The sequence below is a fragment of the Pyrus communis genome, chromosome 17 (genome assembly GCF_041283825.1).
Source record: "Pyrus communis isolate YQ-2024b chromosome 17, ASM4128382v1, whole genome shotgun sequence".
NCBI classification, from domain to species: domain Eukaryota; kingdom Viridiplantae; phylum Streptophyta; class Magnoliopsida; order Rosales; family Rosaceae; genus Pyrus; species Pyrus communis.
The window spans coordinates 1,499,760-1,527,699 of NC_142581.1; the positions used below are offsets into that span (position 1 = coordinate 1,499,760).

General features: G+C 35.0%; 3 protein-coding genes and 3 long non-coding RNA genes across 9 annotated transcripts; 2 read left to right on the plus strand and 4 right to left on the minus strand.

Moving 5' to 3' along the window:
* Window positions 1–639: 639 nt before the first annotated feature.
* Window positions 640–7,299, plus strand: LOC148689210 (uncharacterized). Of its 2 annotated transcripts, XM_088689248.1 has the most exons (8): window positions 640–1,037; window positions 1,146–1,186; window positions 2,219–2,692; window positions 3,664–3,813; window positions 4,125–4,217; window positions 5,581–5,628; window positions 5,834–6,267; window positions 6,556–7,299. In XM_088689248.1, exons 1-8 carry the CDS (start codon window positions 724–726, stop codon window positions 7,165–7,167), a joined length of 2,166 nt encoding a protein of 721 aa, XP_088545374.1. In that variant the 5' UTR covers window positions 640–723; the 3' UTR covers window positions 7,168–7,299. The 2 variants fall into 2 exon arrangements, with proteins under 2 accessions (XP_088545374.1, XP_088545375.1); XM_088689249.1 differs by lacking the exons at window positions 640–1,037; window positions 1,146–1,186 and having other exon boundaries at window positions 2,047–2,692.
* Window positions 7,300–7,560: 261 nt separating this feature from the next.
* LOC148689211 (uncharacterized) lies at window positions 7,561–9,233 on the minus strand. Its single transcript, XM_088689252.1, has 3 exons — window positions 9,173–9,233; window positions 7,788–8,132; window positions 7,561–7,696 (listed from the first exon to the last, which is right to left on the minus strand). Exon 2 carries the CDS (start codon window positions 8,128–8,130, stop codon window positions 7,822–7,824), a length of 309 nt encoding a protein of 102 aa, XP_088545378.1. The 5' UTR covers window positions 8,131–8,132; window positions 9,173–9,233; the 3' UTR covers window positions 7,561–7,696; window positions 7,788–7,821.
* Window positions 9,234–9,479: 246 nt separating this feature from the next.
* Window positions 9,480–11,376, minus strand: LOC137749479 (uncharacterized). 2 transcript variants are annotated; one of them, XR_015958479.1, is made up of 5 exons: window positions 11,248–11,376; window positions 11,066–11,162; window positions 10,923–10,973; window positions 10,699–10,741; window positions 9,480–9,610 (listed from the first exon to the last, which is right to left on the minus strand). It is a non-coding gene; the product is annotated as an uncharacterized LOC137749479 (long non-coding RNA). The 2 variants fall into 2 exon arrangements; XR_011070216.2 differs by lacking the exon at window positions 9,480–9,610 and having other exon boundaries at window positions 10,616–10,741.
* Window positions 11,377–18,970: 7,594 nt separating this feature from the next.
* Window positions 18,971–27,086, plus strand: LOC137749389 (uncharacterized). 2 transcript variants are annotated; one of them, XM_088688672.1, is made up of 9 exons: window positions 18,971–19,097; window positions 19,206–19,523; window positions 19,632–19,651; window positions 20,207–20,680; window positions 21,431–21,580; window positions 21,815–21,907; window positions 25,333–25,380; window positions 25,624–26,057; window positions 26,343–27,086. In XM_088688672.1, exons 1-9 carry the CDS (start codon window positions 19,024–19,026, stop codon window positions 26,952–26,954), a joined length of 2,223 nt encoding a protein of 740 aa, XP_088544798.1. In that variant the 5' UTR covers window positions 18,971–19,023; the 3' UTR covers window positions 26,955–27,086. The 2 variants fall into 2 exon arrangements, with proteins under 2 accessions (XP_088544798.1, XP_068345581.2); XM_068489480.2 differs by lacking the exon at window positions 25,333–25,380 and having other exon boundaries at window positions 19,055–19,523.
* On the minus strand, window positions 22,280–23,010 carry LOC148689212 (uncharacterized). Its single transcript, XR_015958221.1, has 2 exons — window positions 22,657–23,010; window positions 22,280–22,619 (listed from the first exon to the last, which is right to left on the minus strand). It is a non-coding gene; the product is annotated as an uncharacterized LOC148689212 (long non-coding RNA).
* An 81-nt stretch (window positions 27,087–27,167) lies between the features above and the next one.
* LOC148689213 (uncharacterized) lies at window positions 27,168–27,931 on the minus strand. The gene is made up of 2 exons (XR_015958220.1): window positions 27,520–27,931; window positions 27,168–27,428 (listed from the first exon to the last, which is right to left on the minus strand). It is a non-coding gene; the product is annotated as an uncharacterized LOC148689213 (long non-coding RNA).
* Window positions 27,932–27,940: the final 9 nt, after the last annotated feature.

Here is a 27,940-nt window from a genome sequence, read left to right on the forward strand (position 1 = left end):
TACTAATAATAATTTCTTAGAATAAAGCATAACTTCGTATTAAAACGGAGAACAAATTATCAGTTTATCAGCATAATATGATATCTTACCGTTGACTATAAAGTATATCTATATATATGTAGCAGCACCGTTGACTACTATACAGTATATCTATATATATGTAGCAGCACCAATACTATACGGTATATCTATCTATATATAAGTAGTATTAAAAAAAAATTATAGAAAGTTTGGATTGCAAAATGAGATTTTGAGTGCTAATAACAATTCCCTAAAATAAAGGACAACTTCGTATTAAAAGGGAGCAAATTATCAGTTTATCAGCATAATATGATATCTTACCGTTGACTATTAGTATATGAGAGATTATATTCACACACCCCAAATTACTTCTCTCACATCCTTTTAATTTTTTAATATTTTAATATTTTTTACACACCACTAACACTTAATAGAAAAATATTAAAAAATTAAAAAGGTGTGAGAGTAGTAATTTAGGGTGTGTGAATATAATCCCCTTAGTATATCTATATATACGTAGCAGCACCAATGCTATATCACCAATTAAAGCTGAAGCATTTTCTGAAGGGTTCCCCATTTCAATTGTAAGTAGTTAATTCCTTATACTGGGTTCACTATTTCTTTCTTTGTTTTCACACATACATACATGATTCTGATCTAACTAATAAAATCTGGTTGGGAAAAATTGACAGATTTAGAAGCATGGCAGCTACGTCTATTACTGCAATTGTTCCTCAAATCCTCGACGGAAAGCACGATTATAAGGATTGGAGTGTTCACGTCAAAACCTATCTGCTCTCTAAAGATCTTTGGGACGTTGTTGAAAGTGAACCCCCTGAACAGGAAGGCGTTGGGGACTTTAAGTTTAAAGTTTGGAGGAAGAATAATGCCGAAGCTTTGCATGCAATCCGACTTTCTTGCGGGCCGCGTACTTTTCCGTCTATCCGTGACGAAACTACCGCCCAAGCTGCTTGGGATACTTTGGAAGCACTGTTCAACCGAGAAGAAAGCAAGTTGTGAGTCTTTAATTTCTTATACTTGCTTCACTATTTCTTTCTTTGTTTTCATATATAAACACATGATCATGATACCGATAATAAAATCTCCTTTGGATAAATTGACAGATTGAACATACAAGACCGAGGTATCTCTCATCAAAATCAAGGTATTAATGTATATGAAAGGTTCTCTTGGTTTCCTCCTGGGTAAGGAATGCATGATCACATATTATTGATCAATTATCAAGGGTGGAACCATGATGAATAATAAATGAATGTGCTTTCAAGGTTTTATCACAAACCTTGATATCAAATTCAAAGGGTAGTGACCCTCAACTCTTGATAATTAGTTGATCAAGAGAACGAGACTCGACCTGTTTATCACTATCTTGTGTATTATTTTGTTTTATCTTCCTATTTAAAATTTAAATTTAATTTTTTTTCCCTATAATCCCTGTTTCACTTTAAGGTTTTAATCTCAAAACCTTGATATCAAATCCAAAGATTAGAGATTGTTGGGTGTGTTGGGTATGTGTGATAAAAGTTGGGTGTGAAGAGATTGTTGTGTATAAATAGAAACTAGATTAAAGTCATAACATGCTATGTACTTAAGAAGTAAGTTATTTTAAGTTACTCCACGAGAATTGAAGAAGAAAGTAGTTATATATTGTATAAAGAGGTATTTATTGATTTGCTCTCTGAACTTGTATGCAATTACTAATTTTCTCTTATAAACTTTAATTTTAGCCGATTACTTTCTTGAACTTTTTAAATTAGCCAATTTTCCCCTTAAACTTTAATTTTAGCCAATTGCTCCTGAACTTTTATAAATAGCCAATTCTTCCCTTAGCGTTAGATTTTAAAAACTTTCATTCAATTTTTCATCCATCTAATTTTTCGTCCTTTTTTCCCTTGTACAGTTGCCATGTGTTGTTTCCGTGATCAAGATGGATGGAAAATTGGATGAAATTTTTTAAAATCTAATCCTAGGTGGGAATATGGCTATTTATAAAAGTTCAAGGTGTTAATCAGCTAAAATTAAAGTTTAAGGAGAAAATTAGCTAATTATAAAGTTCAAGGGGTAATAGACAAATTAAAAATTCAAAAGAAGAATTGGCAGCTCCGTACAAGTTTAGAGAACAAATTGACAAATATGCCTTGTATAAAATGCCATGTTATTTACATACCTGCCCTTACAGATTTGATCTGGCTGCTGGAGTATCGAGATTTCTTCGCTGCTGTAAGAAGGGGTGATTTTCCGGCAACGAAGGAGTTTCTTGGCCGACACACCAATGCAACAAGACAAATGGATTCACTGGGGACAGCTCTTCACAACGCAGTAATATTCGGGCACGAGAAAATAGTGGAAGAGCTGGTGCAGTTGATGACGGAGGAACAGTTGGAGATTAAAGATGATTATGGTTGGACGGCTCTTGCTTATGCTGCTAGAGACAACCTCAAGATGGTAAAATGCATGGTTACGAAGAATTTGGAACTACTTGATATTGCCGAAGAGGGCGGCCAAATGATTCCGATTCTCATCGCTGCTATGTATGACCAATGGGATATAGTTAGGTTCCTCTACTCTCACACTCCAAGGGAAGATCTAAATGCTGATACAAGCCCTGACAACTCTCAACTTCTTATCTTTTGTCTTTTTGCCAAACAATTTGGTAATCTAACTACTCTTAACCGAATCAAATTTTCTGCACTATGTGTGTGTATATACAGGCCCTTATGCAAAAGGATTTTCATTTTTTTCGAAAAATGAGGATTAGGTTTGGGGTCAACTCTATATCGAATTTCAAGGATCCAAATCTTTTATTTTGTAAGTCTCGATTCATAAATCATCATTGCAAAAATTCAATTCAATCCGAAATTATTTGTCTATTTCAAGATAAAATTTCATTGTTTCTTATATAACAAATTATTCGTTAATTTCTTTGAACCCAATTAGATGTCTTAAATATTTTTGATTTGGCTAATATTTTGGAAGGATGATCTATGAGGTGTAACTTGAAAAATAGACGGTTCGGATCATTAAAGTTCGATATGGTGTGGACCCCCACAACTAATTCCCATTTTTATAAAAAAAATGGGTTTCCCTTTCCTTAAAGGGCTTCATACATACATACGTACGTACGTACGTATATATATATATATATATATATATATATATATATATATATATATATATATATATATATGAATAGCACTTTCCTATATATCTATGTATATGGGTAATTCTCATTTTATTACCCTAAAGTATCGTGGTTTTCAAATTTTCATACATCAAGTTTTGTTTCATCGCAATGTCATACCTAAAGGATTGTGGTACACTTTCATACTTTTATTAGGCTTTTCGTCATGCCTAAGTTAACACGTGACTTGGCGCCCATGTGGACAATGAATGGGTGCCACATGTCAATATGACCCCACGTGGGCGCCACGTCATGCGTTGACAGAGGTTCTAATGGAAAACCTAACAAAAGTATGAAAGTATCCTACAAATCTTACTTTAGGTATGACACTGGGATGAAAAAAACTTGAAGTATGAAGTTTTAAAAACCACAATATTTCAAGGTAGTAAAGTGAGAAAGCCTTATATATATAATAATTGGTCTTAATACATACATACATACAGATATTGCATGGGAGTTACTTACGTTCAGCCCAGTCTTGGCATGTACTCGAGGCCACGGAATACACTCCCCTTTATCTGCAATTTCTAGTGTGCCCTCTGCATTCTTTAGTGGGATGTCGCTCAAATTCTGGCAACGGTGGATCTATAAATGTTAGTAATATCTTCCTTTTTCTCTTACTAACATCAAATTGTCAACATTATGTGTGGCATGTACAAATGTCACCTTCCACGAATTTCATAAGGTGGTTCAAATAAGATGGTCTCCTTATTCAAGGGAGTATTTTGAACGAGGAAGTCGTATTTCCTGGTAGGTATATACATAGAGCATGCTCATTCCATCAAATAAGATGGATGATCTCCTTGATATTTTCTTATACAATGGGTACTACCATAATTGGTCTTATGTTATAGACACTATCTGCAACGAGTATGTGGAATGAGGAAGCCGTATTTCTTGATAGGTGTACACATAAGGTATGCTTGGTCTCTCGGTGATTTTTGGATAGGTATTCAAAATCAAGAAAATGAACAAGGCAATCAAAGGAATAGCACAGGTATGCTACATCTAAAAACTCTTAACTATGATATGTTGAAGTCCTTTTCATATGTTTTGCTCTTTCTTTTTTTTTTCTTTATTTATTTATTTTTTTTTTTTTGTTGTTGACTTTTTTCAATTATCCATCTCCTTGTTTTGAGTAATTAATTAGGTGATACATAGGTATTATGATTGACATATAATTTTCTTTTAACTATTTTTCATAGAAAATGATTAGATTTTCATATGTAAATAGATGCATAAATAAAAAAAATTAATTAAAATTGAAAATTAAGAAAACTAAACTAAATCTAATAACAGCTTAATTTTTTTAATGAGGTTTTTTAAATAGAATATTTGATGAATTCTTGTTGTTAAACAAATATGCATCGATTGATTAAAGAAATATAAGTACATAGTCCATATACAAATAAATGTAACTTTTGAATTTTAGTAATTAATGTGATGAGATGATCAAATACTTTTTTTGAACAAATAACATTATCTACATTAATTAAGTGGGTGAGGAAGTGGGCTAAACCTCACACTGGACCAGCCATAATTATGTGGTTTAAAATCGAACCTAAAACCTCTCATTTACAAACAAAGATGAATATCATTAGACCATAGTACGTACTAAGTGACTATCACAAACTTTTTGTGTGTTATAATTTGTCTCATAATGGAAGAAAATAATGAAACAAAAAACAAGTGAAACATTCCACGTGCATAAATGCATTTAAAATATGTTATGATGAAAAAGCCTTTCACCCGTGAAGAGAGGCTAGCAGTTTCTCTTTTTTGTTCTCATTGGACGAGTTATGCACCACCCACCCTGAACAGGCTCTCTTTTTTTTTTTTTTTTAGGTCAATGGTTAAATAGGCTTCTAAGATGGAAAGGGGGCTTGATTTTCACTATTGCACTAGCCCTCCTGAACAAGCACTCAATTATGTACTATCCTTTTTTTAATTTATTAGCAGTGAAAACTGACTGTTGTTTTGATGGTTGCTTGAATAACATATAAATCTTTATTTTATGTAAAGTGAACATAAAAAATATGATAAATTTTTGAGACGTGCATGATAAATAAAAAGTCTTTCGTTTGTATATAATACATTGTATATATCTCTTAAAAATTATAATGAAAAGCAACAAATGCAATACATCTTTTAGGGAGTGTAGAGCTTGTGATTAAAAAAATATTTCTGGCAGGCACGTGTGCGTGCAAAGATGCTAGTCTTATGCCATATATCATCTAATCATCATATAAATAAGATTTGCATTTAATTTTTCTAATTTGCTTATGCCATTGCCATATATCATCTAATCACCAAATAAAGAAATTTTGGAAGCAAAGTTTGATTTTAAATATGTGTCGCAGTCTTGGGTTTGTTACAAGGACTTCCATCGAGGCTTTCAGAGTTTTTTGGTACGTGGACATTAATTTATTATTATTATTTTTTTATGAAAAATGATACACATAATTATCTTCTCACACACATTTATTGAATTATGTCAGTTGATTTATTAAATTCAATTAGCTCCTATTTTTCATTTGTTGAAACTATCGATTTATTTATTTATTGATAAAAATGTGGTTGTGAGTTGTAACATTGTTTTGAATGTCAACTTAGGAATCAGTCGCATTCGTGAACTGAAATTGACCCATTATCGGTCAGGTCAAATTTTGAACTTCATGTGTGAGCGGACAACACGATTCAATCATCAAGAAATGAGGGATGGCCTTGTGTACGAAGCAGTATACAGTGCTGTCCAAAATGGGACTGTTGAGCTCGTTAGATCTCTATGTAAAGCCAGACCAGAATTATTGTTCAGAGGCTTAGAGGACGGAAAGAACATATTTCATTATGCTGTTGAATGCCGTCAAGAAAATGTTTATAGCCTTATATACGGGGTTTGTAAAAGGAATCTCATTACGACTTTGAGAGATAATTCCGACAACAGCATACTACATTATGCCGGGATGTTATCTCCATTGGCACAGAAAAAGCTTGATGGTATTGCAGGTGCAGCCTTGCAAATGCAGAGAGAAAGGCAATGGTACAAGGTTAGAATATTATTTTTTATTGTTCTTGTACACTTAATTACATTTATGACCCATGAAATTCAATCCGCATACTTAACCTCACGAAGTTCACATTGTGTCATTTAATACCCTGAAATTTAAGTTCTTTCTCGCTTTGTTCCATGCAGTTGCCGTCTAAGAATAATATTAATTCTACCTCATTATATCCATGTATTAAATGAAGCATTTTTTTTTTCCTTCCTAATTACTAAAAGAACACGATCACCTTATATCACTACGATGTATAAATTTTTGTTCAATGAAATGCAGGAGGTAGAGAGTATCGTGGTTCCACTCTCGGGAGCCTCATCTTTAAACAAGGATGGTTTGACACCCCATGAATTGTTTACCGAGGAACACAAGGAATTACTCAAGGATGGCGAAAAGTGGATGAAAGATACAGCAACTTCTTATACAGTTGTCAATGCCCTCATTATTACAATCATGTTTGCTGCAGCATTCACAGTTCCTGGTGGAAACAACCAAGAAACAGGGTTTCCCATATTCTTAAACAAAAAGCTATTTATGGTTTTTATAGTTTCGATTGCTATTTCGCTCTTTTCTTCAGCAACTTCAGCATTGATGTTTTTGGGCATCCATATATCACGTTATACTGAAGATGATTTCCTCAAATACTTACCCACAAAGATGCTAACAGGCATTTCCACACTCTTCATCTCCATTGTGACCATGATGGTTGCCTTTTCTTCTGCCCTATTCATCATGCTTCAGGACAAATCATGGATTATTACTCCAATCATTGTCCTTTCTGGTGTTCCCGTCATTTATTTTATTTGGTTGCACTCTCACCTTCTCCTTGGAATTTTCAAGTCTACTTATTGTGAACGAGCATTCGATAGGAAAATCAAACACTGGATATAAATTCTTGATGGGGTATGCGATATACTAATTGTGTTATTGTAGTAATGTAATGTTTTCACTTCTAAGAAAGCTTGTATGCATTGTACACAATACTAAGTGTCTAGTTCCTATAATAAAAACCCCATTGTTCAATTTTTTTTATTTGTTCTCCAGAAGATATAAATAATTTAATTGGAAAACTTGAAGAAAGTTGAAGTTCCACCATTAAACCCATTGGTAATTGAAGTTGGAAAAGGAATGGAAGTTTTGGATCATATATTTATGAATATGTGATTGAAGTTGGAAAGGAATGGAAGTCTTGGATCATATATTTATGAATATGTGATTGAAGTTGGAAAAGGAATGGAAGTCTTGGATCGGATCACCATGGCAGTCAGGTATAACGAATGAGGGTTCTGATACAACTCCAGCAGCGGTAACAAACATGACTCTGTAATGTACTTCCTAAAAGTGTGATTATTTTGCTTGTCCTGCCATTACCATTCTTTCACTGTATTCCACTTGGACATCACCTTAGCGGACCACGTTCCTTTTGACAAAATTCAAATACGATTTTTAGATTGAAAACCTGGAGCAGGTAAGTTTCTAAAAATGTTTTCATGTACCCAAACTCAAAATACCTCATTGTTCCAAACTGCCGCAGCAACGTGACTCTTAAAACTCTTTAGCATCGACCCCAACATCTATATCGTCGGTAGCTGAGACGTTGGCCCCAGCATTTGGATCGTCTTTAACTAAGACGATGGCCCCAACATTTGTGTCGTCCGTAGCTTGGATGTTGCCTACAACACCATCAAAAGATGGTTTATCCTCTACGGAATCATTAACCACCTCTGATTCATTAGAGGAGGCAGCCTTTCGCTTCCGCGCAGATGCAGGGGGATGTACCGGAATATTTTTCTCATTAGCATTACTTTTCTTAGATGATCTTGCAGCCTTCTTAGTTTTTCTTGGCTTTTTCATAGCTAGAATTAATTAAGAAAAGTAAAGAGAGAACAATTCCGGCTTCCTATTAGAGAAGCATTTTTGTGGAAAAACATACAAGGAATCATTTTCTGGTGTTCTGCTAACAAATAAAAGGTATAATATAACTGGAAACTTGAAGGGAACCTATCACACTTAATCATGCGTCCATGTAGAAATTTTGTCAGCAAGTAAAATGTTCATGTATGTATAAACAACAGTAACCAAGCTTTATCTCACTAAAGGCTGGTTTGGTATAGCTGTGCTTTGAAAAAAAGCTGCTCCTGCTGTGCTGTGAGAATAAGCAGCTGTGAAATAAAGCAGCAGAGTGTTTGGTAAACTTTTTTGTAAAAGTGCTTTTGAAAAAAAAAAAGCAGTATTAGAGTGTTTGGTAAATTTTTATGTAAAACAGATGTGAAAAAAAGCCGGTTTTTCAAAGCTAGGTTTTGCAGCTTCTTGTTTTTGGCTTTTTTTCATCCAAAACTGTGAAAAAAAAGCTGAAGCTGAGTGTTTACCAAACACAAAAACAGCTCCCAGCTTTTTTTGATAGCAGCTTTTTTCAGAATCACCTCAGTACCAAACCAGGTCTAAGTAAGGTCGGGTGTATAAATCCTAGAACGCTAGGCGCTCTGTCACACTGGTACAAGTATAACACAATCAATTAGCAGACTGCTCAGCTTTGTAATTGCCAAATTGTTGCCCTTTCAAATGATTTCTTGTTTAAGAAAAGCCAGTTAATTAGCCACTTGTGAATGCAATTAGTAATACAATTTGGTAACCAATTTTCTACGGTTCCATTCCCACAAGAATTTCAAAATTTTAAACTTGTTCTTACACAACCAGTAAGCAGATGAACATTTTGAACTTTTTCAGAAACCTAAAAGCCCCAAGTGGACAGAAACAGAGAAACCCAGAACCCCAAATTTGACAGAAAGCAACAAGTGCAGAGCTGAAGATGATAAACAAATCAAACGAAGTAAAAATTGAAGAATCCAATCGACTGGTATGAAAGAAAATTGAACAGAGCAAATGGGTTTCGTACCTGATTCTCCTCCAGTAACGACGTTCCTGGAAATAGAACTCCGCGCGCTGTGTGTTGAACAACAAAAATATACAACATAAAAAAATAGAGTCCATACAAGTTGGGTCAAACTACGAGGCAAAGCAAAAATGTAATCCAGCCCAACAAATGAGGATGGGCTTTACATACAAATCAACATCCATAAATAAAATAAAAAGAAAAAGAAAAGAAAATATGTATTTTTTTCCTAAAAAGGGGGAAGTAACATGCAACAGGGTCTCCTATTTTTCTGCAAGGCGTGGAAAAACTGCACAGTTGGTGGGAGAGGTGAAGAGAAAGTGGCAGGAGGTCATGGCCTCCATCTCCCCCCACGTAACAAACTCTAGAGCCTTCCTAGGATGCCTATAAATAGTAATTAGCTGCAGCAAGAGAGAAACACAGAAAAAGAGAGGGGATACTCTGCAGAAAATAACAGAAACTTTGAGAGAAAATACCAAAAGCAACGAAGTGCTGCCGGAAAAGTGAACTAGGAGTTCAACCATTCGTGCTTTTGAATCAAGATCCAAAGAAGAACATTCATCACCAGGTATGAAACAAGTTCTATTAAATTATTTATTTCTCTTGGTCGATGTTGTGTTGCAGACAAAAAATGAAAAAAAAAAAAAAAAAAGGGTGTAATCAACTACCTAGAGTCTGTAATCTTCAATTTATACAAGAAAATTGCAACGTTTAAAAGAAAATTGAAGAAAAGGATCTAGACTCCCCACTGACAGCAGCAGAAATAATCTCCAAAATCCCATGAATTTCTTCGAGGTGGCGTAAACCACCCCATGAAGTTCCGATCAAATCTAAAGAGATCCGTGTTCGACGTCCATGCCAAGAAAGAAAGGAGCAATCAATGTCACAGAAAGCAATGGATTTGGATAAAGAAAGACCAAGTTTCGTTCAACCCCAAATATTGACAGCAACATGTTCTTCATTCAATCACCAACGGTGCAGAAGCTTGTTGGCAAAAGTAAAACAATATGCTCCAAGAAGGTGGTACATTAATGATGTCCTAGACTTTAAAGATCACTCCAGAGAAGGAGAAGGAAGAAAAGTTTTCTAGATAACATGAATGTCATTCACGTGGTTATCATGTTGGATAAAGTTAAGAGACAAAGGATCATTCTAATTCACATCTGTCAAAAAGTAAAGCTAAGGTAGCAGACACAGGAAGCCAAGTCTTATATGCAAGGTCATTCTTTGCGGTCCAATGAGAGAATAGGTGCATGTGTTAATGAGAAATCAAAACCACAAAAGATTTTGGGAAAAGCAACGCTTTGTACAAGCGTTAATGAGAAAGGATGGCAAGCATCGAAGACAAAACATGAATGGGAACACAAGAAAGGTGTCCAAATGCCCACTGTCAAGACCAGCCAAATAATTCTCTATGTGGAAACAGAAATGCCAGAGAGTGATAATTACACACTAATACATCAAAACCCATTCAAAATACGGCAGATACTATGAGTGCGTCACTACAAATTTCAGAGTGCAATTCTCACCTTTGGAGCCATGGATCAACACTTGTTTTCAACAAACCCAATGCTGCAAAATAGTTTGTCCAGCAACCATGTCAAAAACCAAGTCAAACTGATACCGAAAAGCTACTAGTGAAAAACAAAAAGCTAAATGAATTTAGACTACGGAAGCTACCAACATCAAATTAGGCTTATCATCTACCATTACACAAAAAGAAGGGTTTTTTCAACCCAATCAAGCTCATTACCTAAAGGACACAGCAACAACCAAATCGAAGGGATACTGTTGCCAGTGACGCCTGCACGAAATAATTAAACCAATTAGTTGCAGTTCAGAGTTTCAACCCACTCCGAATCAAACCTGGATCATAGAAAATGAAAATGGGGTGACCTGCCGGTTATTTTCTCCTCCTTTTCACTTCGAATTTTTGGTCCACAGAAGGAGCACAAGCAAGGTGGTGCAGCAGAAAGAAAAGACAGCTTGTGACCTGTATAAAAAAAGCCTCTACGGTTTAAAGGGAAAAGAAGATAAATTGGAACAATTCAAAAGAGTTTGAACTCCACCAATCTTACCCATCTACATTTGGAATTCAACGGCTAAAAAAAATCCAAAAGGAATTTCAAATACATTGCGAAATCAACGGGAGCCCAAATATTGCGGAGCTGCCTTTTGCTTCTGGTGGAAGAACACCGTGTATTACAACCAAGAAAAAAGAGGATTTTTGAAGCCATCTCGCAAGGGGAGGAGGGGTGAATAAAATCTGCACCTCTCACATGGAGATTGCTCACGTGGAGAAGAAGAGGAGGAAGTCCAGCGGGAGCTGGTGATGGAGCTGGAGTAGGCCCGAGCAAGCGGGCCGTGGATTCGTGCTGGCCCGAGTGCCTGATGGCCATCTGACGTCAGGGAGACGTCAGCTGCGCTTTTTTTATTTTTTCTTTCAAGCGCGCGTGGGTGCATGTAATCCGACATAAAATCAGAAATTGGGGCCCGCAACGCACTCAAAAATCTTACCATTGGGGAGCCACGTGGCTTCCCCATGACCGTTGGATTACAATGGATATAAATTTAGGGCTGTTGGATTACCAACGGGAAAAAAAAAATAAAAAAACTTCATTTAATACTAGCCGTTAGATCTGAGATCAAGGGTCCACGTTATTAGACTTAAAAAAAAACAGTTAAAAAAATCAGAAATGTTACCGTTGTGTCATGTGGCACAATCTGGAGTGTTGGAATTCAAATTGGTTTAAATCCAACTGTATAGATTAATTAGGTGAATAAAAATTTAAAAAAAAATGTAAAAAAAATTAAAAATCCGAAAAAAAAAATTGATTTTACTTTTATATAAATACATTCTCATTATCTTCTACCTTATACCACAATTTCATATCTTCTTAAAGTTTCAATCCAATTTCATATATGTCAAGTTTGAATCCAATTTCATAGTTTTATATACTTACTTTTCTATAAATTCAACATATATTGTCAAGTTTGAATTCAATTTCATACTTTTATAAATTTACTTTTCTATAAATCTAATTTCATATATTGTCAAGTTTCAATCCAACTTCATACCTATCTTTCTCTCAAAGACATTGTAAGAAGGAAACAAAAACTATGAATAATGATAGAAATTTAGGTGAATAAGGAAGCAGAAACTATGAATAATGATAGAGATCTTGAAAAAATTGGTGTGAGATTTATACGGACGGATGGTGGATTATATGGAGGATTTAGAAAGGATTAGATTGTAGATAATATCACGTGGCATACTGTCATTCGTTAAAAATCTAGTGGAAATCTATCCTCAAAGATTGTAAACAGATTGTGACACGTGGTGCGATGTGATTGGTTAAAAATTTTATCGGAAATCCATCACCAATAATTGTCTTTTCAGATAATGACATGTGGCGCATCGGGAATGATTAAAAATCTTATTCGAAATTACGAATAAAATTATTTTGAATTATTTTATAAATAAAAAAATATTAATATTTTATTGCTATTGTCTTTTGGGATAATGACATGTGGTACAACGAGAACGATTAAAAATCTTATCCGAAATTACAAATAAAATTATTTTGTATTATTTTATAAATAAATAAAAATATTAATATTTTATTACCAATTGTCAAGGCTATTGAGTGCAGGGGTGGAGATGCAAAAAATAATTACTGTTCATTAAGGGCAGTTACTATTCATTAGATGGATAGTATAGTGGATTGCCATAGGGACAATGGAACACGCTGGAACTGCTTTGAAAGTTCAAAAGAAAAAAAAAATAAATATATATATATAAAGAAAAGGGAAGAAATAAGAAGTTTGCTGTAAACAAAGTTCTCAAATTAATTGGGAATGTCACTTGTGTGGGACCCTCAAAGAAAATGCATCAGAGGAAGGAATGTTGATCAACCTTTCCCAAACCGTGTGGGATGAGTCTCACCACATGAAAAAAACTCTTTAAAATGCCCATCACTAAATCAACAGGCATGATCACTCACCTGTGCCCAATTACAAGCGTGCCAGAGGAAGGTGTAGACAAAAAGTATGGAAAATTAAATCCCATCATAGAAAACGGCTCTACAAAGAGAGGCTCAATACATTGAGCCAAACTCACTTTTTCAAGTTTGATTGATTATTTATAAATAAAAAAAATGACCATCAAATTTTATTTAACGACATGAATCCACGTCAAGATTCACAAGGCATGAAGCCATATCAAAAATCAATGGCATGAAGCCGCATCAAATTTCAAATAGCACGAAGCCGCTACAAATGGCACAAAGCCATATCAAAAGGCATGAAGCCGCAACAAAATCTCAAATGGCATGAAGCTATATCAAGTATCAAAGGGCACGAAACCGTAACAAGACTTAAATGGCACGAAGCTGCATACCGCTCCAATGACTTAAAGTCCTCGCCCGCATGAGCTAAAACTGCACAAGGCATCAAATCCAAACAAGTACCAAATACCAAGGAACTACGAGTGACTTGATCCCTCAACAAAGGTACATAGGTAATCTAGGGCTCTACCTAGATGCAATCACAAAATCAAATAAACACCCAAATCCCAAGTTACGATTTATTCATATTAGAATCAAAGGGTATTCCTTTCCCAAATGAAGGGTTGTAATTAATAGGCGCGTAGCCTAGAATGGGTCGAACTCAAATTAATAAAACCCTCTTCGAAAAAATGAACGAGGGTGAAATTGTGTCGAGTAAATTATTTGTTTACATATTGTGTACAATTTTTGCTCAACACTGTGTTCAAGGTGAGGACCAAGACATAACTTTTTGGACTAGATCAAAACTTTGTGTTTTGGTGTGGGGTAAAAGTAAATGTAAAAATATGCAAGTGTTTGACCATAAAATACAGAAAGTGCTAGAGAGACTAAGTGCTTGTTTGGTATCATATTTGAAAGTTTTTATCATTTCTCAAAACATTTCTTTAAAACTCAAAAACTTGTTTGGTATGAGATTTAAAAATTTTAAATCTTACAACTTAAACTGGACAAACAGACCCAAAAAGAGGAGGTCAAAAGAGAAAAAGGAGAGTGGAGAAAAGAAAGTAAGACATGATTGGAGGAAAGAGAAAGAAGAGAGAGGATCGGAGGAGATAGAGAGGAAGACGAGCGAGAAAGAATTGAGAGAATGAAGAGAGCGGATTGGAGGAGAGACGAAAAATGTACCAAAAAAGAGAAGGGGGAGATAGAAAGAAGAAAAGAGAGAGATAGATTTGGAGTGAGAGGGGAGGAGGGAGAGAAAAGAAATGAGTGAGTTTAAGTTTAAAAACTCTAAAATCTCACTTTTTGTTTTTTTAGAAAATAGACTATATTTTTGAGTTAGTCTTGAATTCAGTTTTTTTAAATAGTTCTACCAAGCAAGTTTCTAAGGTCTAAAATGTGAAAATTGTTTTTGAGTTTAAAAAGTTAGATTCAAGTAGAGTACCAAACAGATCCTAAATTTTTAGACAATTTTTTTTTTGTTGATTAACAGATGTGGTGGTTGATGGTTTGACTCCTGTTTTAATGATTTAAAAAATAATCCAATTATCAACCGCCACATAATATGATCTAGAAAACATAATCTAAATATTCAATCTCTCTAGCATCACAAAAAAAAAAAAAAAAAACACAAGATCCTTGGAGGAAATGAATCCCTTGTTTTCGATGTTTTTGGAAGGGTAGTGCCCACTTGAGCAAATTATATTTTTTTTTTAATCAAAATGGTTCCTCAGGTTAGCATAACTAACTTTGATTCAAGAGATTTGAAAGCAATAGAAGTGGTCATGAGTTTGTCCACCGTCAATCATTTTGATCATTCTATGAAAAATCTCCATTAAATAAGGATAAAATGACAACAATACCCTCATTTTTTGTCTAATTATTTTGGCCCATTTTTATTATTGAGCGTATTTTTGTCATTTTAGTAGACTTACTTGATATTGCTGCTTTGATCCTTAAATTAATTTGTATGCAAAGTATGGCTTCTAACTCCTAGCTAGGCTTACTTGATATTGCTCATTTGATCCCTAGATTAATTTGTAGGTAAAGTCTGGCTTCTAAATTGCCAGGTCCCAACTAGGCTTTCTTGATATTGTTGCTTTGATCCTTAAATTAATTTGTACGCAAAGTATGGCTTCTAACTCCGGCTTACTTGATACTGCTCATTTGGTCCCTAGATTAATTTGTAGGCAAAGTCTGGCTTCTAGATTCGCAGGTCCCGGCTAAGCTTACTTGATACTGCTGCTTTGATTCTTAAATTAATTTGTACGCCAAGTATAGCTTCTAACTCACAGCTAGGCTTACTTGATACTGCTCATTTGATCCTTAGATTAATTTGTAGGCAAAGTATGGCTTCTAAATTCCCAGGTCCCAGCTAGGCTTTCTTGATACTGCTGCTTGGATCCTTAAATTAATTTGTACGCAAAGGATGGCTTCTAACTCCTGCTTACTTGATACTGCTCATTTGATCCCTAGATTAATTTGTAGGCAAAGTTTGGCTTCTAAATTCCCAGGTCCCAGCTAAGCTTACTTGATACTGCTACTTTGATCCTTAAATTAATTTGTACGCCAAGTATGGCTTCTAACTCCCAACTAAGCTTACTTGATACTGCTCATTTGATCCTTAGATTAATTTGTATGCAAAGTATGGCTTCTAAATTTCCAGATCCTCGCTAGGCTTACTTGATACTGTTGCTTTGATCCTTAAATTAATTTGTACGCCAAGTATAGCTTTTAACTCTAGCTTACTTGATACTGCTCATTTGATCCCTAGATTAATTTGTAGGCAAAGTCTGGCTTCTAAATTCCCAGGTCCCAGCTAAGCTTACTTGATACTGCTGCTTTGATCCTTAAATTAATTTGTACACCAAGTATGGCTTCTAACTCCCAGCTAGGCTTACTTGATACTGCTCATTTGATCCTTAGATTAATTTGTAGGCAAAGCATGGCTTCTAAATTTCCAGGTCCTCACTAGGCTTACTTGATATTGTTGCTTTGATCCTTAAATTAATTTGTACGCCAAGTATGGCTTCTAACTCCTAGCTAGGCTTTCTTGATATTGCTGCTTTAATCCTTAAATTAATTTGTATGCAAAGTATGGCTTCTAACTCTCAGCTAGGCTTACTTGATACTGTTCATTTGATCTTTAAATTAAAGTTAGAGTTAATTACAAAAAACTACCTTAAGTATGGGTCAAATGACACTTTCATACCTCATCTTTTAAAATTGACAATGTCATACCTCATCTTACGAATTTGTGTCAATGTTATACCTTCCGTTAGCTTGGCCGTTTATTTCTCAGTTAAATGCTGACGTGGCTTGATCCGGGACCCATTTTTATTAAAAAATTAATAAAAAAATTATTTAAAAAAAAATCATTTAATATTATTTAAATATTAAAATAATAAAGAAAAATTATTTAAAAAAAAAAAAAAAAAAAAAAAACCAGCGTCAATTCGTCCCTTCCCCCCCCCCCTCTCCCTTCTTCCCATCTTCATCTTCTTCCCCTTTCTGCAACTACAACCCAGAAAAACAGAAGAGAAAAAAAAAAAAAAAACCAATTTGTTTTCCTTGCTCCTCACCCCCTCTTCTCCCCACACCCACGCACCCAACATCCCCACCTTCGCACCCCACCCTCTGCACCCAACCTCGCACCCACTACCTACAACCCCAAAAAAAAAAAAAAAAAAAAAAACCCAGAAAAAAAAACCCATTCTCCTGGGCGAGGAGAAAATGGGCGGCCGGGGCGCGAGGGGGGGGGGGGAGGGGGGTGGGGGAATGGGTGTGGAGGGGAATGGGTGTGGAGGGGAGAGGGTGGGTGTGAGGGGGGCGAACTGGGTTGCTGTTGTTTGCTTTTTTTTTTTTTTTTTTTTTTTTTTTCTTTTTCTTCTCTCTTCTTCTTTATCCCTCTTCTTCCCTTTTCTTCTTCTTCTTCTTCTTCTTCTGCAGGGGGACGAACTGGGTTTTTTTTTTTTTTTTTTTCTTCTCTCTTCTTCTGCTTCCCTCTTCTTCTTCTTCTTCTTCTTCTTCTTCTTTTGCGGGTTAGGTTGGGCGGGGGGTGGGGTTGGGTGGGAGGGGACGGGTTTGCTGCTGTTTTTTTTTTCCTTCTCTCTTCTTCTTCTTCCCTCTTCTTCCCTCTTCTTCCATCTTCTTCTGCAAGGGACGAACTGGGTTTCCCATTGGTTTTTTTTTTTTTTTTTTTTTTTTTTTTTTTTTTTTTTTTGTGTTTCCTTCTTCTTCCTCCTCCTTTCTAGGTTGCAGGGGGTTGAGTTTGTGGTGGGGGGACGGGGGATGAACTGGGTTTGGTTTGGCTTGGGTTTTTTTTTTTTTTTTCTCTCTTCTTCTTCTTCTTCTTCTTTCTCCTTCTTCTTTTCTGGGTTGCTGGGTTGCAGGAAGATGATGGGGAAGAGAGAGGGGGGGAGATGCACGAAAGGAGAGGGAAAATGATGTTTTTTATTTTTTTTATGTACTTTTTTATTATTATTTTAATATTTAAATAATATTAAATGATTTTTTTTGTTTTTAATAATTTTTTTATTAATTTTTTAATAATTTTTTTATTAATTTTTTAATAAAAATGGGTCCCGGATCAAGCCACGTCAGCATTTAACTGAGAAATAAACGGCCAAGCTAACGGAAGGTATAACATTGACACAAATTCGTAAGATGAGGTATGACATTGTCAATTTTAAAAGATGAGGTATGAAAGTGTCATTTGACCCATACTTGATGTAGTTTTTTGTAATTAACCCTTAAAGTTATATGAAAAATATGGTGAGTGTAACATTACTAATTAATAAAAATGATTAAGTATCATAACATGTCAACTTGCTATTATTAAAAAAATGGCAATAACATATTCTTCCTTGCAAAAGACAAAGTTTTTTTTTTTTTTTTTTTTTTTTTAATTTTTACTACTTTGATTAATATTGTCAAGTATTTCTAAATTTGTCGATCCATAAGTGTACATCAATCAAATATAGGAACTATTATTAACACTCCAAATTATCATCTTCTCACAAATGTATTTTTTTTTCTTCTAATTATAAAGTACTATGGTCTAGTGCCTAGTAGTGTTCCTCCTCACTTGTAAGTGAGAGGTCTTAGGTTCGATTCTCACTAAATGCAAGTATGAACAATATTATTGCTAGCCCATTGTGAGACTAAGCCCATCCCCTCCCCCTTAGTGAGAATATCGTTTGTTCAAAAAAAAAAAAATATAATTGGAATGCAAAATAAGATTTTTGGAGTACCAATAACAATACTCTAAAATAAAGGACAACTTCGTAATAAAAACATTTAAAAATTGCTAGGTGGCTAGTCACTGTCCCGATTAATGCGTATGTGTTTGAAAATTAAGAAAAGGCACTTAGACCGCCTAGGCACCCTCCTAGCCCGCCTAGACCTGCCTAGGTGTCGACTCACTTAGAAAAAAAAGAAGATAATTTTCATTTTGCATTTTATTTTTTTGATAAATTGTGAGACTTGTTAAATACTTAAATGAAATGAACACACACACACAGACACACACATTATATGCTTGTTTCCTAGGTTTTCATTATGTTCTCATAATTCATAATGTATATGTCATTCTATTTTGTAGTTTATGATACAATTATATATATTTTAAGCATAAACAGATACTTATTTACAGGAAATATAATAAATTTACTTAATTTCGCCTAGTTCGCCTAGGCGTTAGGCCCTGCCTAGCTGTCTAGGCGCTAGACCCCATCCTGCCGTTCGACTAGCACCTAACGTCTTTTATAACCTTAATTAAAAATGAGCAAATTATCAGTTTATCAGCATAATATGATATCTTGTCGTTGACTATTAGTATATTTATATATGTGTAGCAGCACCAATGTTATAGATCATCAATTCAAGCTGAAGCATTTTCTGAAGGCTTCCGCATTTCAATTGTCAGTAGTTAATTCCTTATACTCGGTTCACTATTTCTTTCTTTATTTTCTCACACACATACATGATCGTGACCTAACTAATAAAATCTGGTTTGGAAAAATTGACAGATTTAGAAGCATGGCGGCTGCGTCTAGTACTACAATTGTTCCTCAAATCCTCGACGGAGAACATGATTATACGGATTGGAGTATCCGCGTTAAAACCTATCTGCTCTCTAAAGATCTTTGGGACGCTGTTGAAAGTGAACCCCCTGAAACGGAAGGCGTTGGGGACTTTAAGTTTAAGAGGAAGAATAATGCCAAAGCTTTGCATGCAATCCAACTTTCTTGCGGGCCGCGTACTTTTCCTTCTATCCGTGACAAAACCACCGCCAAAGCTGCTTGGGATACTTTGAAAGCACTGTTCAACCCTGAAAAACGCAAGTTGTGAGTTGTTAATTTCTTATACTTGCTTCACTATTTCTTTCTTTGTTTTCATATATAAACACATGATCATGATACCGATAATAAAATCTCCTTTGGATAAATTGGCAGATTGAACATACAAGACCCAGGTATCCATCATCAAAATCAAAGTATTAAATGTATATGAAAGGTTCTCCTGGTTTCCTCATATGTAAGGAATGCATGTTCACTCATTTTTAATGAATTATTAAGGATGGAACCATGATGAATGAATGGACGTGTTTTCAAGGTTTTATCTCAAGATATCAAATTCAAGGAGTAGTGATCATCAACTCTTGATGATTAATTGACCAAGAGAGCGAGACTTGACTTATTAATCACTATTTTGTGCATTATTTTCTTTTATCTTTCTATTTAAATTTTAAATTTAATTTTTTTTCCCTATAATCCCTGTTTCACTTAAAGGTATTAATCTCAAAACCTTGATATCAAATCCAAAGATTAGAGATTGTTGGGTGTGTTGGGTATGAGTGATAAAAGTTGGGTGTGAAGAAATTGTTGTGTATAAATAGAAAATAGATTAAAGTCATAACATGCTATGTACTTAAGAATTAAGTTATTTTAAGTTACTCCACGAGAATTGAAGAAGAAAGTAGTTAATATATGTATAAAATGCCATTTTAATTACATACGTACCCTTGCAGATGACTTCCAGCGGCGGGATTATCAAGCTTTCTTCGCTGCTGTAAGGAGGGGTGATTGGCGGGTAACGGAGGAGTTTCTTGGCCGACACAGCGATGCAACAAAGCAAATGGATTCATTGGGGACAGCTCTTCACAACGCAGTAATATTCAAGCAGGAGCAAATTGTGGAAGAGCTGGTGAAGCGGATGACGGAGGAAGAATTGGAGAAACAATCTAGTGATGGTTGGACGGCTCTTGCTCATGCTGCTAGAGACAACCTCAATATGGTAAAATGCATTGTTACGAAGAACGAGAACCTGATTAGCATTGCCGAAGAGGGCCGCCAAATGACTCCGATTCTAATCGCAGCTATGCATGACCGATGGGATATAGTTCGGTACCTCTTCGATCTCACACCAGCACTATATCTACTGCCAGAAGAAGGCTCTTACGGCTCTCAACTTATTGTCTTTTGTCTTTTTGCCAAACAAATTGGTAACCTAACCGCTCTTAACCGAATCATTTTTTCTGCACTCTGTGTGTGTGTGTGTGTATACATATATATATGTGTGTGTGTATGTATATATACATATATATATGTGTGTGTGTGTGTGTGTTTATATATATACAGATTGCTTAAGGGGAGGGATCCCCATTTTTCTAAAAAAATGGGGAAACACTCCTCACCGTTAGATTTAACTTTAATGAAATTGTGTGATTGAGATTGTGTAGCCTGAGTTTTAATCTCAACCACACAATTTCATTAAAACCAATCTAACGGTGGGGAGCGTGTCCCCATTTTTTTGAAAAAATGGGGATCCCTCCCCTTAAGCAATCTGTGTGTGTATATATATATATATATAACTTTCACACATCAAGTTTTTTTTTTCATCTCAGTGTCACACCTAAAGTAGGGATTGTAGGACACTTTTATACTTCTGTTAGATTTTTTGTCAGAACCTAAGTTACATGGACAATGACTAAGCACTACGTGACGTGGTGCCATATTTACATGTGGAGCACAATTAGTCCACCGAGCGCCACGTCACGTGTTAACTTACATTCTGACGAAAAGCCTAACAGAATAATGAAAGTGTCCCACAATCCTCATTTTAGGTATGACACTAGGAACTTAATATGTGAAAATTTAAAAACCATGACACTTCAAGGTAGTAGAATGAGAATTACCCTATATATACATATATATATATATATATGATAATTGGTCAAAATACATACGTACAGATTTTGCATGGATGTTACTTCAGTATAGCCCATTGTTGGCATATACTCGAGGCCAAGGAAGATACTCCCCTTTGTCTGCAATTGCTAGTGTGCCCTCTGCATTTATGAGTGGAACGTCGTTCAAATTCTGGCAATCGTTGATCTATAAACGTTAGTAATATCTTCCCTTTTCTTTTACTACCATCAAATTTGTCAACATTATGTGTGTCATGTACAAATGTCACTTTTCACATAAAGAGTCTCATAAGGTGGTTCAAATAAGGTGATCTCCCTAATATTTTTCTTGAATCTTATTACAAATGGGTACTACCATAATTGGTCATTATGTCCAAGACACTATCTACAAAAAAGTATTTTGAACGAGGAAGTCGTATTTCTTGTTAGGTATACGCATAGAAGATGCTGGTCCCATGAGTGATTTTCATATAAATGTTGAAAGTCAAGAAAATGAACAAGGCAATCTAGGGAACAGCACAGGTATGTTACATCTCAAAACTCTAACTACGATTTGATATGTTGAAGAACTTTTCATATCTTTTGCTCATTTTTTTTTGTCGACTTTTTTCAATTATCCATCTCCTTGTTTTTAGTAATTAGTTAGGTGATATGTGTGGTTTGATATAAATATGGAATTGACAATGAAATGCGGTCAGCCTACCCGAACATAATAAGATCGTAGTATCCATCGGAACCGTCCATCATACATCGTGATGTACGATGGACGATTTTAATCACGAAATCTCTCCGACGATGATCCTTTTCCAACCAACACAGCCTATCCGAATTCCTACGTGAAAATCAAGAAAAGAATCTGTATATATAGAGAAAGCACGCCAAAATGGTGGAACATTCGAATATTCCTAAAATGCCATTACTAGATAGTAAAAAACTACAATTACCCAATTAAAATAAAGTCAAAATTGTAAAATGACACAATTCACAAAACTGGAGTTGCTCCTGCACAATTCATAATTATTGGGTGATGACTAGTCAGTACCCAATTTACTCACCATATTAGATGGTCGAATAAGATTGTAACACCTGTCTATTTAATTCTTTCTCAAACTCTTTGCTATGTTAACAAACAAACACCCACCTTCTCCTTCCTTTACCCCTGCCATGGCAAATCTGCAACTTCGAAGCCATTGATTGGATCCCATGATCCCATCCCAACTCCTCCTCCTCCAACCTCCCTCCTCCGTCGAACCATCCTTGTCCCCTCCAACCTATCTTCTCCCTGGTTGCCTTCCCTTGAAAATCTCACGCATTCCTCTGCAAATCCGACCAAACCAGCACCTGACCCTCGATTAAACATGATCTTCAATTAAATTTGGAAACTGAGTTACAGAGGATAAGTCTAGAAAATACTAGGGCACTTAGATTTGCCGCATAGATAGGCTGGTGGTGATAAGGTCAGATTTGATTTGGGCTATAATCGATGGAAACGTTGGAGGAAGGAGTGTGTGTGCTTGACGGAGGAGAAAGGGACTGGGGGCTGAGATCTGGCGTTGGCAAGAAGAGAGGAAGAAGAAAGGTTATGTTTGGTCGCAGGTTTAAAGGAAAAGTTTGTATTTGGTCACTTTGATTTGAGAAAGTATAAATGAACAGGTGTTACAATCTTATTGGGCCACATAATATAGTGAGCAAATTGCGTACCGAATAGGCAGCACCCAAGCACTGTCCCTTGGATTAGTCATCCTGCAATAGCGTACCACATAGCTAGAAAAAGTAGTGTGTACATTTACTATCAGTTTATGCTTATACTCTACACCAATGAGAAATATTGGAGAAGATGGTTGTGTAAACAGAATGATTGATGAATTCTTGTTTTTTTTTTTTTTTTTAACAAACGATATTATTTACTCTAAATTTTACAATAGACTAGTAATAATGTGGTTCAAATTCATTTTTGGTCAGAATCGAACATAAGATTTTTCACTTACAAGTGAAGAGGAATACCACTGGACCACTGGACCACTGGACCGTAGTACTAAGTGGTTGATGAATTCTTATTGTCAAACATATATATTAGCATATATATATATATATATATATATATATATATATATAGGCCCTTTAACAAGAGGGATCCCCATATATATTTTTTTAAATGGGGACACCCTCTTGACCGTTGGATTGGCTTTGAAATTGTGTAGTCAATATTAAATCACAAGCCACACAATCTCAACCACACAATTTCATTAAAGTCAAATTCAACAGTTAAGAGGGTGTTCCTATTTTTTTAGAAAAATGAGGATCCCTCTTATTAAAGGATTCACATATATATATATATATATTTATAAATTTATGGAATATGAAATTTCTTTGAACTATGTTCAAGGATGATAGGTAGATTAAGATTTATTTATTTTCGTATACACCTCTATCATGGTTCAAATGTATTTCATCAACTTATGATTTAGGTCTCATATATGATGACATATAAATTTTCTTTTACTATTTTTATTGAATAAAATTAGATTTTCATATGTAAATATTCAAATTGAAATATTAAGTAAAGATGCATAAATAAAAAAATTCAATTAATTGAAAAATAAAAAAACTAGACTAAATCCAATAACAACTAATTTTAGACTAATGAGTACTAAAGGTGAATTCGAATCATATTATTATTAACCCATTATGAGGCTTGGTTCATTCTCCACCCTTGTAGTGTAGATAAGATCGTTTAAAAAAATAAATAAATAAATATGCATCGATTGATTAAAGAATGTAATTACATAGTCCATATACAAATGAATGTAACTTTTGAATTTTTAGTAATTAATGCAACAAGATGATCACATACTTTTTTTGTGTTTATAATTTGTCTCATACTATTTGTTCAAAGAAAATTTGTCTCATAACGGAAGAAAATAATGAAAGAAAAAACAAATGAACAAAATAAACGTACATAAATGCATTTAGAATATATAATTCCCGTTATGATGAAAAAATAAAAAGCATTTCACTCAGTGCAGAGAGGCTAGTAGTTTCTCTTTTTTCGGGTCAATAGTTAAATAGGTTTCCAAGATGGGAAGGGATCTTGATTTTCACCATTGCACTAGCCCTCCCCAACAAGCTCTCAATTATGTTTGACCCTTTTTCAATTATGTTTGATTTTTTGTTTGTTTTAACAAACGATATTCACCATTGCACTAGCCCTCTTCAACAAGCTCTCAATTATGTTTGACCCTTTTTCAATTATGTTTGATTTTTTGTTTGTTTTAATAAACGATATAATCTACACTAAAGGTGAGGGGGTGAGCTTAACATCACAATATGCTAGCAATGATGTGGTCTAAGTTCGCATTTGACGAAAATCGAACTTAAAACCTCTCACTTATAAATAAAGAAAAATATCACTATACCGTAGTACCAAATGATATGTTTGACCCTTTTTTTTTCAACTTACTAGTAGCGAAAATAGGCTCGCACTCTTTTTTTTTTTTTGGGTCAATAGTTAAATAGGTTTCTAAGGTGGGAGGGGAGCTTGATTTTCATTATTGCACTGGCCCTCCTCAACAAGCTCTCAACTATGTATGAACCTTTTTTTTGAACTTACTAGCTACGAAAACTGACTGTTGTTTCCACGGTTGCATGAATAACATATAAATCATTACTCCACGCAAAGTGAAAACAAAAAATATAACAAATTTTGGGTTCTTGCATGATAAATAAAAAGTCCTTTGTATGCACAATACATATAAAAATATCTCTTAAAATTATAATGAAAATCAACTAACGCAATACATTTTTTGGGACGCGTAGAGCCCATAATTTTAAAAAGATCTCTAGCACGCATGTGTGCGTGCAAAGAGACTAGTCTTATGCCATATATCATATAATCAGCATATAAAGAAGTTTTGGCAGCAGAATCTGATTTTAAATTTGTGTCCCAGCCTTCGGTTTATTACAAGGACTTCCATCGAGACTTTCAAAGTTTTTTGGTACGTGGACATGAATTAATTTATTTATTTTTTATGGAAAATGATATTCACAATTAACTTCTCACACATCTTAATTTATTTTGTTGGATCATGCCTGTTGATTTATCAAATTTGATAGCTATAAATTAAAATTTGTGTATGAAAAATCAGCTCCTATTTTTCACTTGTCAAAACTATCAATTTATTTATTTATTGGTAAAAATGTGGTTGTGAGTTGTAACATTGTTTTGAATGTCAACCTAGGAATCAGCCGTATTTGTGAACTGAAATTGACCCATGTTCGGTCACGTCAAATCTTGAACTGCATGTGTGACGAGATAAAACCGTTGACTGATGAAAAAATGAGGGATGGCCTTGTGTATGAAGCAGTATACAGTGCTGTCCAAAATGGGATTGTTGAGGTCGTTAAGCCTCTATGTGAAGCTAGACCAGAATTATTGTTCAGAGGCTTAGAGGACGGAAAAAACATATTTCAATATGCTGTTGAATGCCGTCAAGAGAATGTTTACAGCCTTATATACGGGGTTGGCCAAAGAAATCTCATTACAACTTTGAGAGATAATTCCGGCAACTGCATACTACATTATGCCGGGATGTTATCTCCATTGGCAAACAAAAGGCTTGATCGTATTGCGGGTGCAGCCTTCCAAATGCAGAGAGAAAGGCAATGGTACAAGGTTAGAATTATCTTTTATTATTCTTCTACGCTTAATTACATGTATGACCCCTGAAACTCAATCCGCATACTTAACCCCACGAAATGCAAATTGTGTCACTTAATACCCTGAAATTTAACTTCTTTATTGCTTTGTTCCATGCCATTGCCATCTAAGAATAATATAAATTCTACCTCATTATATTCATGTATCAAATGAAGCATTTTTTTTTCCTTTATAATTACTGAAAGAACACGATCACCTCATATCACTACGATGTATAAGTTTTTGTTCAATGAAATGCAGGAGGTAGAGAGTATTGTGGTTCCACTCTCGGGAGCCTCAACTTTAAACAAAGATGGTTTAACACCCCCTCAATTATTTACCGAGAAACACAAGGAATTGCTCGAGGATGGAGAAAAGTGGATGAGAAGTGCAGCAAAATCTTATACAGTTGTCAATGCCCTCATTATTACAATCATGTTTGCTGCAGTATATACTGTTCCTGGTGGAAACAATCAAGTGACAGGGTTTCCCATATTCTTAAACGGAAAGGAATTTATGGTTTTTATAGGTTCGGATGCTATTTCGCTCTGTACTTCTGCAACTTCAGCATTGATATTTTTGAGCATCCTTACATCACGTTTTGCTGAAGATGATTTCCTCAAATCTCTACCCACAAAGATGATACTAGGCCTTTCCGCACTCTTGATCTCCATCACCACCATGATGGTTGCCTTTTCTTCTGCCCTATTCATCATGTTTCAGAATAAATTATTGTTTATTTATCCATTCATTTTCCTTGCTACTATACCCGTCACTTTATTTGTTGGGATGCAGTTTCCTCTGCTCGTTAAGATTTTCAAGTCTACTTATTGTGAACGAGTATTCGATAAGAAAATCAAACACTGGATATAAATTCTTCATGGGGTATGCGACACATTAATTGTGTAATTGTAGTAATGTAATGTTATCACTTCTAAGAAAGCTTGTATGCATTGTACACACTACTAAGTGTTTGGTTCCTATAATAAAAACCCCATTGTTCAATTTTTTTTATTTGTTCTCCAGAAGATATAAATAATTTAATTGGAAAACTTGAAGAAAGTTGAAGTTTCACCATAAAACTCATTGGTAATATGGTCTTGGATCATATATTTATGAATATGTGATTGAAGTTGGAAAAGGAATGGAAGTCTTGGATCGAATCACCATGGCAGTCAGGTATAACGAATGAGGGTTCTGACACAACATGCTTACATACGTACACTCCAGCAGCGGTAACAACACATGACTCTGTAATGTACTTCCTAAAAGTGTGATTATTTTGTCCTGCCATTTCCATTCTTTCACTGTATTCCACTTGGACATGCAACTTAGCGGACCACGTTCCTTTTGACAAAATTCAAATACGATTTTTAGATTGAAAACATGGAGCAGGTAAGTTCCTAAATATGTTGTCATGTACCCAAACTAAAAATACCTCATTGTTCCAAACTGCCGCAGCAACGTGACTCTTAAAACTCTTTAGCAATGATGTATCTGTCGGCCCTCCTGGAAAAGGCTCTATCACTTCAGCATTGACCCCAACGTCTATATCGTCTGTAGCTGAGATGTTGGCCCCAACATTTGTATCGTCTGTAACTAAGACGGTGGCCCCAACATTTGTGTCGCCCGTAGGTTGGATGTCGTACAACACCATCAACGGATGTTTTATCCTCTATGGAATCATCAACCACCTCTGATTTATTAGAGGAGGCAGCCTTTCTGATTTATCCATACATTAATTTGGTAACCAATTTTCTAGGGTTCAGAAACCTAAAAGCCTAAATGGACAGAAACGGAGAAACCAATAACCTCAAATTTGACAGAAACCCTTACACCCAAATTGACAGAAAGCAACA